This window comes from Perognathus longimembris, chromosome 1 (assembly GCF_023159225.1).
Source record: "Perognathus longimembris pacificus isolate PPM17 chromosome 1, ASM2315922v1, whole genome shotgun sequence".
In the NCBI taxonomy this organism is placed as follows: domain Eukaryota; kingdom Metazoa; phylum Chordata; class Mammalia; order Rodentia; family Heteromyidae; genus Perognathus; species Perognathus longimembris.
In genome coordinates, this window is record NC_063161.1 from 80720660 (window position 1) to 80739329 (window position 18670).

Below are 18670 nucleotides of genomic sequence, written 5' to 3' on the forward strand. Positions count from 1 at the left end.
TCTCAGATCTCTTCCTCCTGAGTAGCTAGGATGGCAGGCATCAGCCACTGGCGCCCAGGTGAAGGCCCAGAGCACTCTCCAGAGCATCCTGTGGTGTTGTGGAAATGATTTGAGGACACTGAGCTGGCAGGCACAGGTTTTCCTTTGTGCTAGCTTGTCCTCTTTTCCTCATTGCCCTCCATTATCTTTATTTCTTTGAGCTGGAAGCAGTTGTTGACATAGTCACACCCCCCAATCCTCTCTCTTCTCCAACCTCCTATGGAAATGAAAATGAGGACAAACTCAGGGCCAGGGGAGGGAGGCCCCTGGTTTATATGAGTCCATGGGAGGTGTGACAGCCACCCACATGTCCTCCTGCAGGGTGTGATGTGTCATGTACCTGAGCAGCAAGCCTGGATAAATCACAGCACAGCCTTCATGCCTTGCTTCCACAGAGACTTCCCTCTCACAGATCATCTGTGAACACAAAGGTTATTCTCCAGGTTGACAGTCCTTTTGATCTCATTTATAGGTAGCGGGAAGGTAGAACCAGTTTCCTGAAAGAGGAAGAAAAGTAAAAACTGTTCATGGTTTCTTGCTTTGTTTTATAAATGCCTCATAATATTGCATATGCTTTTGAAATTAGGCGCTACCGGCTCACACCTGTAATCCTAGCTACTCAGGAGGGTGAGATCTGAGGGTAGAGGTTCAAAGACAGCTTAAGCAGGATAATCCATGATTCATCTCAAATTAACCAGCAAAAACCTGGAAGTGGAAGTGTGGCTCTAGTGGTAGAGTGCCAGCCTTGAGCATCAAAGCCAAGCAAGGGTAAGCACCCAGGCCTTGAGTTCAAGCTCCAGTATTGGTGCAAATATAAATAAGTAAATAAATATATAAACATGCGTATGTATATGTGTATATTACTCTGTGTGTGTGTGTAAGTGTGTATGTGTGCGGTCTAGCTGAGAACTGTAGCTTTCTTTTTGAAATCTACCTCTGCAAACTGCCCCTTGATCATTTGTCTCTGAACGTGATCTTGCCATCCTTTCAGTTGGAAGTTGGGCTGATCCTTTCAGGGAACTGCTGGGACGTGAACACACAGGCACTGACTGTGCTGTGACAGCAATGACTACCAGCTCTTAACTCTCAGCAACATAGCCTGGCCCATATGGGGTGGCGTCTGCTGGTGCCGATAAATCAGGATGCATTTTCTTCTCTCCCATCTGGCATTCTATCCCCTTCTTAGCTGCTGAAAGAAAGTCATGATTCTGCTTTTGCATTCATGAATGAAAGTAATTTCTTTAAAAATCTTCATTTTCCCACAGAGGCCAAACTCAAATGCTGCTTCATGACCGCTTTTTGACCATCAAAGACACAATTCTTAAGGTCAAGGATCTTTTGAAGAGCACAAATTATTTCTAAACTGTACTGTGTGTGTGTGTGTGTGTGTGTGTGTGTGTGTGTGTTTGTGTAATCTTCCTAGCCTGGCATAGTGGCTCATATCTGTAGTTCTACCTACTCAGGAATTTGGGATCTTTGTTCTGGACCAGCCTAAGTCAAAAAGACTTCTTAGACGAAGCTGTACATGGTCATGTGTGCTTAAAGTAAGAAGATCATGATCCCAGCATGGACCTGGGTAAAATGTGAGCCTCTGTCTCAAAATAACCAATGGAGCAAAGGGCTGGGGATAGATCTCTAGAGGAGAACATCTCCCAGCATGCTCAAGGATCCGAGTTCAAACTTCAGTACAGGACCATTTCTCTTGCTATACTTGGTTTAGTCTCCAGGCATGTAGCAGGCAACCCAAAAATTTAAGGGTTGTTTCTTTGTGTGTGTGTTTGTGTGTACACACGCACACATGTGCGGCTCAAGTCACTAATAACTGTAATCTTTTGAGATCCCATATCAATATGAATTTAAATGAACTGAAACAATATTGTTTGTTGCTATTTGTTGAAGAGGTTGAAGACCTGGTGGGAAGAGAGTGGGTTAGGAGAAGAAGTGTAGAGAGGTTAAGAATCTTTAAAACTATTATTATTTTTTTATTATTTTATGTAGTTGTACAAAGGGGTTTCAGTTCAACATGTCAGTGTATGAGTACAATGAATCTTCACCAATGTCACCCCTTCCATCGTTCTCCTCCATCTCTTCTAGCCCCACCCATCCTCTCAGGTTACCTCACTAAGTTACACACTCGCATGAAAATTTCTAGGCGTGAAAAAGGAAGGTATTTTGACAGGGAACAAGCCATTATATCCCTGAGAGAAAGTTAGGTGGTGTGCCATGTGTTAATACAGTCTTTTCTCATCTCATTTAATGAGGAAGTCATGAACTCCAGCTTCTTTAGAAAGCTTAGCCCGAAGCACAAAACCCCTAGATAATGGGTCACATTTTTCCTCTGTCCCTGGAGAGACTCTCACACAGCTTCATTTTTTTTTCCTGAATAATCACTGAGCACTTTTTTTGTGTCAGACATTGAACTAAGCACATTGTATACATCGAGTCATTTAATCCCTCAGAAACAACCCAAGGAGAGAGTTCTGAGCTTCTGTTGATGCATAATGAACCTTCCCAAGGCTTCTATGATTTAAAGTGGCAACTGCCATTGATTTGGAGGAGGACCCTGCAGATTGGCTGGGGCTCACAGCCCAAGGGACAGTGTACCTGTCCCCTTTGCATGTCCAGCTGGTGCAGCTGTCTGATGGCCTCACACGTAACTGGTACTTCACGGTGAATGTTCCCTGTAGCTTAGGAGTTTAATCAAAGAATTAATTACTTGCATCATTGCTGTGATCAAGTACTTGACAGAAACAACTGGAACAATTTGTTTTAAAAGATTTGATTTCAGAGGGTTCAATCCCTGGTTGCTTTGCTTCATTTACTTGGGTAGAACAGCATGACAGCTGATGGAATGTGGCCAAACAGAGCAGTTTATTTTTATTTTTTTTCCTCAAATTTTTATTATCAAACTGATGTACAGAGAGGTTAGAGTCAAACAGAGCAGTTTATCTCCTGGCTTCCAGGGACGGACTAGGATCAATAAACAACCCAGGACCCAACCCCAGCAACTGACTTCCTCCAGGAAGACCCACCTCCTACAGTGTTCAAAACCATCCAAAATAGCATCACTAGCAGGTGACCAAGGCCCAAGCACACAGAGGGGATATTTCATATTTAAGTCATAACAGGGGATCCCTCCTGAGATCCTCTTCTCCCCACAGACAGTGGGATAGTGGTGCTGTCCAGTGGGACTGAATCAGGAATGATGGTCCCACTTACTCTGTGCCATGCCATACAGTCTCTCCTATGGCATAGCAGCTGGGCTCCCATGGCAAGTAACTGCATAAGAGGCCAAGGAAGCGACTAGGCTCTTAAAGCTTGGCCCTGGATGGTGATCCGGCATTACTTCTCTGCCTTCTCTTGGCCAAGCAGAAAGAACCTGTTAGATTCAAGGTGAGGAGAAAGAGACTACAGCTCTCAAGGGGTAATGTAAAAAATTTCAGCTGTCTTTATTCCACTGGAGTCCCAGAAAGGACCACAGAGCCACAAGTAGATGGGTCCCCTCTGCTGCACTACTTTCTATGAGGTACTATGCAACACCTGAGTTTGCTAGAGCACGTGACTCAAGTCAGTCCAGGTTTCTGTATCTTTTTCCTACAATTGATTGGGCTTGGGACATGAAAGCCCACCACAGTATCATAGACCCAGTGAAGGTAATTCTAGAAAATTCCTAAATCACTTCACTTGTATCTAGACTTGATTTTACAAGCAATTCTGGCCAGATGATGGTCACAGATTGGCTTATGTTCTACACTGTGTTGTTATTGAGCAGTTGACATGTGACAGCTGGCGGTCAAAGCCTGCCACGTTTCTACATGTAGTCCTCAAGAAAAAAAAATCCTTGCATTTGAAAATGGTTGATGAGAATCAAAGAAGGACGTATAACAGAGTCAAGTAGTTGCAACTCGCATACAGAAAAATTTTGACTTCTGTTCTAGAAGCACAGTCACAACAGTGTTACAGTGGTGGAATTCGGGTTCATAAAAGACATAATTTCTCAACTAGAGCTGTCCATTTGTAAGACCCACAGCTCTGCAGGCTGATGCTGCGGCCCCTGTGGGTCTGCTTGTGTTTAAGAACCTGCTCACCAAGGGAAAGAGGCCTTGGTTTGTAATGTTTGACTATTTCCATGGTACCCATGGTCCCTCATGGGCCATTCCCAGCACTCAGTATGATGTCACTATGTATAGGGCTGGAAAGACATGTGTATCACCTCTTGGGAGCAGCAGCTTTTCACTCTGATAAGTCTGGGGGCTCAGTAGTATGCAATCCTGCTCTCAGTTGATTCCAATAGAGACATGCCAGGACTTGGAGAAGGAAAACAGTATTAGAAAAAGAAAAATGTGAAATTCTATCTCCCAAACTCCTGAGCAGCCAAGTATTAATATCCACACAAGCACAGGAATATTACGTACCTCACCCTGGACTACCCAGCTGTAGACATTCACCTGTTATTTTATTTCCTCACATTTCACTTAGAAAAACCTGCATTGCTGCAAAAAGATTAGCTTCAGACTGTGATCTCTCATCTCTGCCTCCCAAATAACTGTCCTTACAGACATCAGCCACCCTCTCCAATGTAAACACTGGGTTCTTACATTGGGCTTGCCAACATTTCTTTCCCTGTTTGCATCCATATTTAAAATTCTGTTCATCAAAATGTCACTTTAAGCAAAGCTAAAAGCCATGTGACCGATGGAGAGGAAAACATTTGGAGAATTAGATTCAAAGTTTGATATCTAGAATGTACAGCAAACACAATTAAAATTTAAGTCAGTGACAATCAAATAGGGAAAAACTGGATGGTGAATGTAAACAGTGGCTACATACAGAAATGTTCTGGAGGGCTATTCACCACATTTATAATATTATCACCCTTACTACATGCCAGATATACATGATGCACAAAGAGGTGTTTTTCCTCCCACATCGCTAAGACCTACCATCTAACATAACGAGTTCTAGTTAGTTAAGGAACCATGTCCCACAAGTTTTAACACAAAATGTCCATGCATGTCAGATATGTCCTACCTTTAGCTAGCAGAGTGTGTACGTGTGCTTTGGGGCAGATTTAAATGAGGAGGGCCTGCATTGAGAAGGAGAGTAGATGGATAGAAGAGTCTCTAGGTTTTGGTTTGGGGAATTTTGTTTGGTTTTTCATTTTTTATTTTATTGTTTGTGATGCTGGTACTGGGACTTGAAGTTAGTGCATTGAACTCTTTGGTTGTTTTGTTTTGTTGTTTTTGGTTTTGTTGTTCAAAGCTGGTGCTCTACTACTTTAACCCTACTACCACTTCTGGCTTTTTTCTGGAGCTGTTTATCAGATGTGTATGACTGGCAAGGCTTTAGACCTTGACCCTAAGATCTCAGCCTGTTCATCAGTTGGGATTATAGGTGTGAGCAAGCTGGTGTCGTGGGTGTCTGGGAGCAAGATGAAGCCCTACTTCAGAAAGCCATGTCCAGTGGCTACCCAATGCTGGACATGGCATCAGGACCAGCAAACTTCTATTAATGCTTAGCTATGAAATACTGTCTGCTTTGTAGGCTGCTGCCATCACTATGGCAACTATTCAACCGTGCCAATAGCATGTGAAAGCAACCACACACAGAACACAAATGACTAGATGAGCCTGTTTTAATAAAACTTTATAACAAAAATAGGCAGCAGCCTGAATTTGACTGGTGGGGAGTAATTTGCCAACTTGTAATCTTCAGCCCAACCAGACATGGTTCTCAGGGGTGGTTCTGTCTCCAAAGCCTCGTTGGTGGTGTTGGAGCTGATCTTGAGCCTCAACACAACTTGCCTTATCCTGACTCCTCCTGTTCCCTTCTTTCCAATTTTGTTGTAAATTCACTTCTCAACACACACTTGCACATACTTCTCCATTTCAGTTTCCACCTCCTACTGACTGCAGTCTGCTCCCACAAAGTATGGAGGTGGATGAGTGGAACGTCCATCATGATGAATAGGATCTATTTCTTAGCCTCAGCCAACAGAAATCAAGCTTGCCCTTCCCTAGCCCTGATTACTTCATTCCCTGTTCCATCTTCACATGCAACTCAGCTCCACAGTTTCCTGACCAGCATAAGAACTAAGAACAAGTTGAAGGTCCTAGAGTTAGGGACCAGGTCCACAAAGTGTCAGCACCCAGTCAAGACTGGGAGAAAAAGGAACTGGTTAACCTTCTCATTTTCTTCATTTCCCTGGCTTTGCTTCAAATATCATATTCTTGATTTTCTTTGTATGGTGGCTTTTCCTGGGATCTAATTATTCAAACATCAGGATGATTAGGGGATCCTCAATCCTACAGTGCCACAACTTGTCACTGGTGCTCTGAAGGCCCTCTGTGTATATTCTCATCCCCTTTCCTTCCTTCCCACAAATATACTTGCCGTGTATGTATACTTCCTTCTTGCACATATGCTCATCCCCTTTTCCTTCCTGCACATATTCTCATTCCCCTTCATTCTTGCATATATACTCATCCCTCTTCCTCCCCACATATATACTCATCCCTCTTCCTTCCTGTGTACATACTCATCCTCTTTCCTTCCTACGTATGTACTTAATCCGTTTCTATCCTCATTACACGTATACTCCTCTTCCTTCTTCACACAAACACACACACAAACACACACACACATATTCCTTTTCCTCCTCCCTACATATATACTCATCCTTCATTTCATGTCGTCATTTTCCTTTACAACAATGCAGGCTGGCAGATAGATACCTTGGGTATGAATTTCGGCTTATAAAATCTTTGGTCAGTCATCAGCCAAAATAATTGAAACAATATTATTTCAGCAGAGGTTTTGGGAGATGATAGGCATGGCATGATAACACCTCTCCTATTCAGTCCTTCACATCTGAGAAGGTAGACAGTGACTTAATGTTTTCCCACACCACCACTTTCACTTTGTGTTCAGAACCAAAACAAGTGCTCACGTGGTTGTTGTTGAGCAAATTTTAACAAGGAAATCGGTGAGAACCTTAGTACTTCTATTTTTTTGTCGTCACAAATTCTCTATTTTGCTTAAAAGAAGGAAAATTGATGGAAGCAGATATGAATGATCTGGGCTGCAGCTTTCAAAGCAAGTTCACATTAACATGGAGTTTGTGTGAAATGCATGTTAATAAGCAATTGCTGTTTCACCAAGAGCTAAAAACTACCCACAGAACCTTTTACTACCAACAGAACTTTCCTCAAAGGTAAACATGCAGAACCTGAGTAGTACACCTTACAATATACAAAACAAACTGGATAAACAAAAAGTGGGCTCAAGAAAACACATCTTTTAAAGTCCTCCAATTATTGTTGTTGCCTGACTCTTAGTAAGAATTGTCGGGCTGGGGATATGGCCTACTGGCAAGAGCGCTTGCCTCGTATACATGAAGCCCTGGGTTCGATTCCCCAGCACCACATACACAGAAAATGGCCAGAAGTGGCGCTGCGGCTCAAGTGGCAGAGTGCTAGCCTTGAGCAAAAAGAAGCCAGGGACAGTGCTCAGGCCCTGAGTCCAAGGCCCAGGACTGGCAAAAAAAAAAAAAAAAAAAAAAGAATTGTCCAAAACATGGCAGGACTTGATTCTGGACCACCAGGGATCTTGATTCTATATTAGCAATCCATTGTGCTGTCATCTCGAGGCCACTGTTACAACCTATTTTTAACACAATTATATTTACAAAGACCTTACTTCCAAATAAGAGCACAAACCAGGTGTTGATGGTTCATGCCTGGAATCCAGGTTGCGCAGGTGGATGAGATCTGGAAGACTGTGGTTCTAAGCCAGCGTAGGCAGAAAAGTGTGCAAGACTCCATCTCCAATAGTCACTGGAAAAATGGCTCATGTGGTGAAATCCATGAGCAAGCCAAGTGAGAGTATATGGCCTTGAGTTCAAACTCCTGGGCCATCAAAAAAAAAAAAAATTCGGGATTGTGAGTTGTGAGGTTCTCAGCATTAAAAATTCAGCATGAATCATGTGTGTGTTGTGCCAGTGCAACGGAGTGGTCCAATACAACTCAAGTCAGTCATAACTTTCCACAGGTTGCTAACAAAATATTATAAATGACTAAAGCAACTCAGGAAAAGCTGGAAGAAATGAAAGGGGAAGTAACTAGTATCCACTAATGTTTTTCTTTCTATCTCTGGCAGATCTAAAGTTTGAATTCAAGGCTTTGTGCTTGGTAGGCAAGAGTTTAAGCACTTGTTTGAGCCACATCGCTAGTCACATCATAATTTTTTTTAAAATTGGATAGTATATTGTTGCCCAGGGGCAGGCTAGGACCACAATCCTCACACACCAAGATGTCTAGCTTATTGGTTAAAATGAGGGCCTCACCAACTTGTTATCTAGGTTGGCCTCAGTCATGATCTTTCCAATCTATGCCTCAAGAATATCTGGGATTACAGACAGAAGCCACTGCATTCAGCCAAGTTGTGCTTTTGGAATCTCCTGTGAATGAATGACTTATCTGTGCCCTGTTAGACAATTATCTTCAATTTAGGTCAGGAAAAATAGGATGGAAAAGTGTATCAGAGTCTGTCCTCAAGGCAGAAATAATTTCTCCAAGCATTTTGAGATGGTTTCTACTTTGAACATAACTTAGTACCTCCAGGCGAAGGAGTGAGGTGGCACCCAACTACCTCTTGACAGTGAGTCTAAATAAAATAACATGTAAAATTTAGGGCTTTCTTTGAGGGCAATCTGCCGAGCTATCCCTAGCTCTTTAATGAAAGGGACCAGGAGGAGAAGAGTATATGTAGGGAAGAAGGAGGGAGGATAAGGATAGGTATGTATATAGGAATGAAGGTGAGTATATAGTAGAAAGGAATACATACACACACACACTCTCTCTCTCTCACACACATACACATATGTATGCAGGAAGGAAGAGGAGGAATAGAGAGAGAGAGAGGAAATCGGATGAGCACATAGATAAGGAGGAAGGAGGATGAGTATATATGTAGGGAGGAAGCAGGATGATCCTTCAGAGCAATTAGTTCTTTTAATGTAGTTTGGGATGATATCACTTAGGTCTTACATGAGACCTTCAGGGAGAAGGATGTGGAGGCTGTCTAGCCTGTGACGGGCCATTCCAGAGGAGGCACAGTCATTTCCGAGGCATCCTGTTGGACCAGAGCAGTCACAGGGTTTATCCACATCATAGAGTCCAGCCATAGACCTCTCGTCTTGGGTGAGCATGGCAAGATCTAAATGTAGAAGAGTCCAAGGATGAGATTCCATTTTGTCATCTTTGGAGAATACAGAGCACCACAGGGGGCAGGGCTGGGCCAGAGCCCCTGGTCCAGGACACAGAGCGGTTTGTATACCTCCCTCTCTGCTCCAGGCACTGACACCATATGAGTAACTTAAAATGATCATGGGGAACAGGATACTTTGGAAATGGGCTTTGCTCCACCCTAACCTCACAGAGCCTGTTGCTAGACATCCCACCATACCACTGCTGTTATTGTTTGAAGCCACATAGGTAAAAACACGGCAGTGTTTGCCCAGCACCAAGGACTTCTACATGTGCTGGTACCCCAGGATGGCTCTATAAGCTGTGATTATCCCCCTTTATTTCCTCCCCCACCTTCTTCTCCTTCCTTTCTCTTCTCCCCAGTAAGCACAGTGGCTAGCCTGGACTGCTGGACAACTAAAGGAGCAGGGGAGAGCAGAAAGGGCTTTCCCACTGAAGCTTCCTTGGGGCTGGCCCTGTTGTCTTCTTGTGTCCTTCCAGTGTAGTGACAATAATTTCCAAGGTTGGGTTTGTTTATTTGTTTGGTGCCAGTCCTGGCACTTGATGGCAGAACCTGGGCACTGTCCCTTAGCTTTTTCACTGAAGGCTGACTTTCTACCACTTACAACATGGCTCTACTTCCGGCTTTTTCGTGGTTCACTGGAGATAAAAGCCTTCTGGGCTTCTAGGCATGCGCCACTGGCGCCCAGCTGAGTTCCCAAGTTTTGGACCTCAGCTCAACCTCCTGTGAGACTTGATAGTGCTGTGCATTCATCTGTTATCTTTAGTCCTCATCATCCTCATAGGAAAAGGCCTTGGGAGTCCTGTTTTTGACAAATCGGGTACAGTGGAAAAGCTAACCTCTGCATCACTGGGCTTGCTGCGGAAACAGAAGTAACATTTGAACCTTGACACACCAGCACCCAGCACTGCCTCTTTGTCTGATGATGGGCACTCCAGAGGAGGGGTGGAGACGCAAACAGGGATGGCACAACTTTCTTGGAGTGGGTTAGTTTACCATCTCCCATTTTTTCCTTTTCTAAGTCCTCTTTTATACTTGAAGGATTCCCTCCCCTCCTGTTTCTTCAGAGTCATGAAGTGCAGGAGAATGTCCCATTGTTAAGTAAGGCGACTCATGTAGAGGAGGGGAGAGAGAAGGGCTGACTTTGTTTCCCCAGAGCAGTATTGAGCATGCAAGGTGGAGAGGCAGGCACCCTATGGGTGGGGTCCATGCACTCCGCAGGTCTCTCTCTACTGTCCCCTGGGCACTCGGGCTGCCTAGCTGGGCGCAGGCCTTGGGACCTATCCAGAGAAGAGGTCCATGTTTCATTCAGGTCAGGGCTCCCTGCCTCTGCTAGGCCCTTGTGGAAGGGGCTCAGGGCAGGGAGAATCACACCACCTTCTGGGCGAGTCACAGGGAGTTCATGGAGAGGGAACATGGAATTAACACTTGGAAAGCAGTTCTCAGCTTTGGGGGTGCTTGTTTGAAGTGCTGTGTCCTAGTCTCCACTCATGGAAGGGCTCACGCAGCAGTTTGGAAGGGAGGCCCGGAATCTGCATTGCCAACGCATCTCCGTGCAGCTCTGAGGCCAGTTTATGTTAACTTGTGAAAGCTAAGCCAGATCCCTCCTTGGATGGTGGGATATGAAGCTTTCCTTAGGAAATTGCCTTTTGCTGGGCACAGGTGGCACATGTGTGTAATCCTAGCTCCTCAGGAGGCTGAGATCTGAGGATCATGGTTTGAAGCCAGCCCCGGCAGGAATGTCTGTGAGACACTTATCTCTAAGTAACCAGCAAAAAGCCATAAGAGGAGATGTAGCTCAAATGGTAGAGCGCCAGCCTTGAGCGAAAAAGCTCAGTATCAGCACAAAAATTAAAATTGTGAATCTTCCCTTTCATCTTTCTTATTTCATCTCATGAACACTAGATTTCTTACTGTGAGGAAATATAGAGTTAGCAGGTACAATCTTTATGGAACTCTCTTGCTGGAAGGAAGATAAAGAATGTAGAAGTTTTCTGCCTAATTGCACTTAATTATTATGTTGTGAGTGTATGGTTAAATTTGGTAAAGATTAACTTATAAAAACTCTTATTAAAAGTTTCCTGTTATTTGCTATTAATCACCACTATGGAGATTGTAAGGGAATTTGTTCTCTCACACACGAGATGATAAGATATTGACTGCTTGCTATGTACCTGGCTGGCACGGATCTGGAGGTACACAGAGGTGGGGGTCTGACAGCTGCCTTGTATAGACTTACACTCTGCCTAGGGAAACAGAACAAATAAGCCCTCAACCAAATATGGTCATTTCAGTCTTATGTCATTACCGCATATGAATTTCATAAAACACATTTGCAAATGTGTGTGTGTGTTGATGTGTAAAGGGATACCAAACCAACACATCCATATGAGACTACCTAGTATAATGGGGCTTAACCATGATTAAAATGGAGATTATCGAGAGAATGATGCAAGAGGTGTCATTGATCGAGATGTATTGCAACCATAAAATGACATGCTGAATTGAAACGACTTTGTACAACTAAAGTGACGCAAAATTTTTATTTATTTATTTAATGCAGATTATGAGCTTTCTTGGTTTGGATTAGGATAAGATGATTTATTTCATAAGTCTCATATGAAGTTGGCATTGATTATGTATTAAGATCTCTAAGTATGCCTAAATTAATTTTTTTTTTTTTTTTTTGCCAGTCCTGGTGCTTGAACTCAGGGCCTGAGCACGGTCCCTGACTTTCTTTTCCTCAAGGCTAGCACTCTCCCACTTAAGCCACTGTGCACCTCTGGCTTTTTATATTTATATATATAATATTATATATGTAATATATCACTTACATTACATATATTACATATATATATATTGCTGAGGAATCGAACCCAGGGCTTCATGTATACGAGGCAAGCACTGTACCACTAGGCCATATTCCCAGCTCCAATAAAATGTTTTAAAGATATATTATTGAGGTTTTGTTTTGTTGTTGTTTTTAAATCCCTGACAACTTTTCCGTGCTGCTCTGTTGCTCTAGTTGTGAACAAAGCACACTAAGAAAGTGTTTTAAAGCACCAAGTTGGGCCCCAGTGCCTCATGCCTATAGTCCTAGCTATTCAGGAGGCTGAGCTCTGTGGATCAAAGATCAAAGCCAGCTTGGACAGGAAAGTCCTTGAGACTTTTTATAAGCCAGAAGTGTAGGTGAGCTCAAGGGCCAGCCTTGATCTCAAAACCTAACAGACAGCTCTCAGGCACTGAGTTCAAGCCCCAGGACTGAAACACACCCCAAAGTACTTCCTAGCTGGAAATTCTCAGAGAACTCTGGCTGTATGCTTCGTAGTATCAGCATATCTGAAGACAACTCTGTTGTTTGACTGTGAGCAGGTCCGCAGTCTCTGAGAGCACGTGGATCACTGTGAAACAAACTAGTCATCACTAACCTCTACTCCTGTATGCTCAGTGTTGCAGGTGGAGAGCTGTTTGACTTCTTAGCTGAGAAGGAATCACTGACTGAAGAGGAAGCAACTGAATTTCTCAAGCAAATTCTGAATGGTGTTTACTACCTGCATTCCCTGCAGATCGCCCACTTTGATCTTAAGGTACGTTGCTGAGACCATAGAGCTTACTCTGACCGTAACCTTTATTTGCTAAGAAAAACTGAGATATCCTACATAGATACATTTCTGGGCTTTTGGACTTAACATATAAAATGGTTAATATAAAACAGCATGCATGTTGATTCTGCTGGAATGCCCAGCCATTCTGTGGGATAGTGGCTTAAAATGAATTATTGCACTCAGGAATTCTGGAGAAAGTTCAGTAGGGCCTGTTAGCTAGTTCTTTAGCTAGGTGCTCCTCTGAATTAACCTGGAATGCCCAGTAGCTGGCAGTTTTTATCCTCTGGTGGCTATAGACAATACATTCAAAATGACTTGAGTTTTATTTCCCTGTTGATTGCTGATGCTGTGGCCTGATCTTGACCTTAGTTACCAAGCAAACTCAACTTTTAGGTTGGTTGACTTGGGTCTTTGCCCCAGCTTGAGACAAGGCCTTATGGGTGATGTAGAGAAGTGTAAGTCACATCCCCACCTACCACAGAGGCAGACCCTCTGCGGGAAGGAAAGACACAGGAGCAACTGGAAGTGACAGTGTTAGAAATTTTGGCACAAGGAACTGAGAAGAAACATGGCAAAGCTCTGGTCAGGTTAATGAATAAACAAGACTGCAAAGGAGGAAGGTTTTTCTCTACACTTCTAGCCAAGCTGTCAGGGACCTATTTGTAACCCCTCAGGACCCATTAATCCATACACCAAAGTCAGCTTGCTACCTTTCTGCTTCATATCTTTTGTTTCTGATCCTAAGAGCTGGGAAGGCTGAAGAATTAATGCCCAGAGGAGAGTTCTCAGCAATGGGGGATGAGGCGATGATACTGAGTGCTCCCCATACCCCAGTGCTTCCATTGCAATGATCTTGAGGTGTCCTCTTACTTCCCAACTTTCCCTGCAGGACTTCACTCCTGCCAGCCTCACCTTGATACAACATAGCACACAGATTCCTTCCTTCCTTCCTTCCTTCCTTCCTTCCTTCCTTCCTTCCTTCCTTCCTTCCTTCCTTCCTTCCTTCTTTCCTTCTTTCCCTCCTTTTCTCCCTCTTCCCCTCTTTCCTTGTCTCCCTCTTTCCTTCTCTCCCTCCCCCTCCTTCTCTCTCTTCCCCCTCTTTCCTCTTCTCTCTCTCCTCTCTTTCTATCTCTCCCTTCCCTCTTTCTCTCTTTCTTTCTGTCCATACTAGGGCTTGAACTCAGGGCCTGGGCACTTCCTTAGCTTCATTACGCAAGATTAGTACTCTAGCTACTTGAGCCACAGCTCCATTTTCAGTTGTTTGTAGATTAAGTAAAGACAGGAGTCTTGTGGATTTTCCTGGGTAGGGTGGCTTTAAACCTTGATCCTCAGCTCTCAGCCTCCTGAGTATCTGGGATTACTGCTGTGAGCCACTAGTGTAGGGCCTAATTTTTTCTCTCACACCTGATTCTGTGAGAGTCTCAACAAAAACATTTTCTTCCCTAGTATTTTCTTCAACTACCTTTTCTTTCCCTAATTTTTAGGAATAAGATTTATACTCCTGTGCCAGCATCATTATATATTATAGTTTTTTTTCTCACTCTTTTTTAAAGCCTGAGAACATAATGCTTTTGGATAGAAATGTCCCTAAACCTCGAATCAAGATCATTGACTTTGGTTTGGCCCATAAAATTGACTTTGGGAATGAATTCAAAAACATATTTGGGACACCAGAGTTTGTTGGTAAGTTTCTTTGTTCTTTTCTGTGATCATTTATGTCTCATAAACATAACACTGACAGAATTCCCCCCATATAAGATTATTTCCATGGTTCACATTTTTTATTGTTACATGAACGTAAACCTCTTGGTTGGTTTTCTCCCTTCACAAACTAAATGATTGTTTATTTCTTCTTAGCGCCTGAGATAGTCAACTATGAACCACTTGGTCTTGAGGCAGATATGTGGTAAGGAGTATGTCTTGATTGTTGCTATCTTCCCAATTTATTTTACTATTTTTCTGACATTTTTAAATTTGTTTTCTTTCTGTGTCTAGGAGTATTGGAGTAATAACCTATATTCTGTAAGTACCCAATTCCACAAACTTGTACATTCATTTCTTTGAGGCCATATGTTTAATGTGTCCTGCTGATCTCTTCATTGTGGACATGCTCAATGAAATGTATTCATTTCACACCCCAAAACAGGTTTAGTTTATAATAATTAAGCATTTTCTCCTAATGAAAAATGAATCATTCCAAATGATTGCATAATTGCTCTAAGAAAGTATGTCTGTTTCATTTTATATTATTAGATGCTGTTTCAGATTAACATTTTAGTTTTAAGTTTTTTATGTATTGATTTGTTTGCTTATTTTGTGCCAGAACTAGAACTTGAACTCAGGTCCTGATTGCTGTCCTTTAACTTTTTTGCTCAAGGCTGGCACTCACAAGGGTTGACCCATACCTCTGCTTTGAGCCTGATGGGCTTTCTTGCCCTTCAAACTTCTCTCCTCACATCTGTCTCTGGAGCAGCTAGAATTATAGGCATGAGTCACTAGCACCTGGCCAGACTTTTTACATGAATCCTTTACATTAAGTTGGCATTTGGGGCCCTGACAGTTAAATACCTGGTGAGATGTAACTGAATTTTAATGTGACTGTTCAGATGCCATATCCTGATCTTTTCTAGGCTGTCTTTACCAGATTTTTTAGGGGCAAAGGTGTAGCAAGAGGGGAAATCACTAATGTTCTGTACTCTCACTTTTCTCAGCCTAAGTGGAGCCTCCCCCTTTCTTGGAGACACGAAGCAAGAAACATTAGCAAATGTATCTGCTGTCAACTATGAATTTGAGGAAGAGTACTTCAGTAATACCAGTGGCCTAGCCAAAGATTTCATCAGAAGACTGCTGGTCAAAGATCCAAAGTGAGTGTCCACTGTTCTACCCTGCTCAGCTGTAGCCGTAGGTGGCCAGGCACCAGCCCTGTGGTTCACAAGGCCGCCTTGTCTGTTTTGGCTGGGAAGCATGTCATATGAATGGAGGGCTTCAGAAATCGCATTCAGGGCCTGTTAAATCTGCACACATAATGAGATAATCAAAATGAGTCTCTTGCTTTTGGCTTTTACTCTTCAAGTAGCCTTTAACTGTGTCTTTCAGAGTGACAATTTAGTGATTGCTGTTATGATAATGGCAGTTTTTTTTTTCTTCCTCTCCCCCTTCCTCCAAAGGAAGAGAATGACAATTCATGATAGTTTGCAGCATCCCTGGATCAAGGTACGTTGTGAACGATGGAGCTTTTTAAATTATTTTCTAAATGATTGGTTAGAGATGTTACAGAAGTCACTTTTGCTGTGGTACTGTTGCCATAGGGCATGCGTGGAATATTGGCTGCACAATTAGTGTCAATATTAAGACATATTGACTACATTAGAATATATCCTAATAATTGCATTCATAGAGACATGAGCCCTTACAGAGCAAGACTGGAGAAGGACAAGTCCAATCAGCAGCTATGTTTTGATGTATTTGTTTGGCAATAATCCAAATAGTATTTTTTATTTGAATTAATTTCTAGGGTTTAAATATCATATTTAATCTGGGCTACCAGCTTCTCATGAATAATATGCTCTATGGAAGATAGTGCTTCTGCTTGGTGCGGAGGCACATAGCTGTCCCCACCCCTGCTGTCATTTGGGTTAAAAAATGGAGTTATTTTAGTCTAAAATGGGAAGGACTAAGGCTGGGGACATGTGTGTTTTCTTTCAGTGTGCAAAATACTAAGATAATAAGCTTTTGTTTGTTTTGTTTTGATTGGTCGTGGGGCTTGAATTCAGGGCCCGGGCGCTGTCCTTGAGCTCTTTTGCTCAAGGCTAATGCTCTACCACTTTGAGCCACAGGTCTACTTTCAGTTTTCTGTTGGTTGCTTGGAGATAAAAGTCTCATAGACTTTCCTGCCAAGGCTGGCTTTGAACCACAATCCTCAGATCTCAGCCTTCTGAGTAGGTAGGATTTACAGGGTGGGACACTTGGTGATAATAAGCTTTTAAGAGTGATTCTTTCAGCTCACATTTTCAGAGATTTCAGTTTACGGTTAGCTCCTTCATTGTTTTGCAGCATGTGGCAAAGCAAGACCTCATGGCAGGGAGAGTAAATTGGAGCAAAGATGCTTACATCGTGACAGTCATGGACCAGAAAGAGAGAGAAAAGCCAAGCGCCATTGGTTCACACCTGTAATCCTAGCTACTCAAGAGACTGAGATCTGAGGATCACAATTCAAAGCCAGCCTAGGCAGGAAATTCCTTGAGATACTTAAGGCCAGATACCCAGCAAAATGCCAGAAGTAGAGGTGTGGCTCAAGTAACGGAGCACTAGCTTCAAGTGAAAGATCTTAGGGACAGCACCCTAATTCAAGCCCTAATATCAGCACTTAAGGGTGGGGGGAGAAACCAAAGTCTTATCATCCCTTTCAAAGGAATTCATTCCCCCAGTGACCTAAATTCTTTCTGCTAAGCTCCACCTCTTCAAGGTTGGTCGAGCTCCCAGAATAACCAAATACTCGCCACCCAGCCTTTAGAATGAGTCTTTGAGGAACACTAAAGATTCAGACCATAACATGGAATGTGATAGGTACAAATCAAAATCATGGAGCCCATAAATGGGCCTCATAGAAGTAGGTTTGGGGCAAGGAAAGGTCTCTTTACTTTGGTGAGTTCCCAACAGTTGCCTGAGCTCCTCTCAAGGCTAGTATATCTTTCACACAAGATGCAGCAACAGGAATTAGAATACTACTGGAAAGCCAGTATTTACACATCCCTGAGAACCTTCCCAGCTCCAAACTACTTAATGATATCCAAGTGAGTCTTCCATTCCCAAACTATCAGTGTGGAAAGCTATAATTTAATTTGGCTGCCAGCTCAACTTCTTCCCCAAGAAGATTCAGTGTTTATGCATGATATCACACCCCTAGCTGTTAAAGTCAGCGTGCTGAGGCTAGGTTTCTAGATCTTGCGTGTTTTCCCAGCTTGGTGTGCTATTTTAGGAAGGTTAACTGTGTAAGCCTATGGGAGTAATGAGAGAATTGGGAAGGTTGTCAGATAACCCATTTCTATAAGGAGAGAACTCTCATTTTTTTCCCCTTGAACTTCCATTTCAGCCTAAAGATACACAACAAGCACTTAGTAGAAAAGCATCAGCAGTCAACATGGAGAAATTCAAGAAGTTTGCAGCCCGGAAAAAATGGAAAGTAAGATTGGGAAAAAAGGAATCCGTCTCTTTCTTTGGCAAAAAATCTGTCGGAACACGGCTCATCTCTTCTGATATTGACAATTCAAAAAGTGTGCTTCTAAGTTTCAGAAATTCACCTCGTAATCTTGTGCACTGTGATTTTATTTTATTTATTTCTTTTTTGTTTTTTTTTTTTGGCCAGTCCTGGGCCTTGGACTCAGGGCCTGAGCACTGTCCCTGACTTCTTCCCGCTCAAGGCTAGCACTCTGCCACTTGAGCCACAGCGCCGCTTCTGGCCGTTTTCTGTATATGTGGTGCTGGGGAATCGAACCTAGGGCATCGTGTATCCGAGGCAGGCACTCTTGCCACTAGGCTATATCCCCAGTCCTGTGATTTTATTTTTGAAGAGAAACCAAAATTATATTTTATTCCTCTTTATTCATTCTATCCAATGTACATTTGCATTTTCTTTCATTAAAAGTATTCCCTACTACTGCATGTGTTGATAGCTATGGTAGTTATATGAGTTTATGTGTTGATTACAACTTAGAATTGAGCCAGTACCAGTCATTTACACTTGTAATCCCAGCAATTCA

General features: G+C 42.8%; 1 protein-coding gene across 4 annotated transcripts in view; it reads left to right on the top strand.

Moving 5' to 3' along the window:
- Dapk1 (death associated protein kinase 1) overlaps positions 1–18670 on the top strand; it is a 186133-nt gene that overhangs the window by 113480 nt on the left and 53983 nt on the right. For all 4 annotated transcript variants that reach the window (XM_048330803.1, XM_048330827.1, XM_048330820.1 and 1 more), the window contains exons 4-10: positions 12755–12893; positions 14465–14594; positions 14769–14817; positions 14907–14933; positions 15623–15775; positions 16079–16124; positions 18004–18093. In XM_048330803.1, the coding sequence (XP_048186760.1) occupies positions 12755–12893; positions 14465–14594; positions 14769–14817; positions 14907–14933; positions 15623–15775; positions 16079–16124; positions 18004–18093 (634 nt within the window). The remainder of the gene's footprint in view (positions 1–12754; positions 12894–14464; positions 14595–14768; positions 14818–14906; positions 14934–15622; positions 15776–16078; positions 16125–18003; positions 18094–18670) is intronic.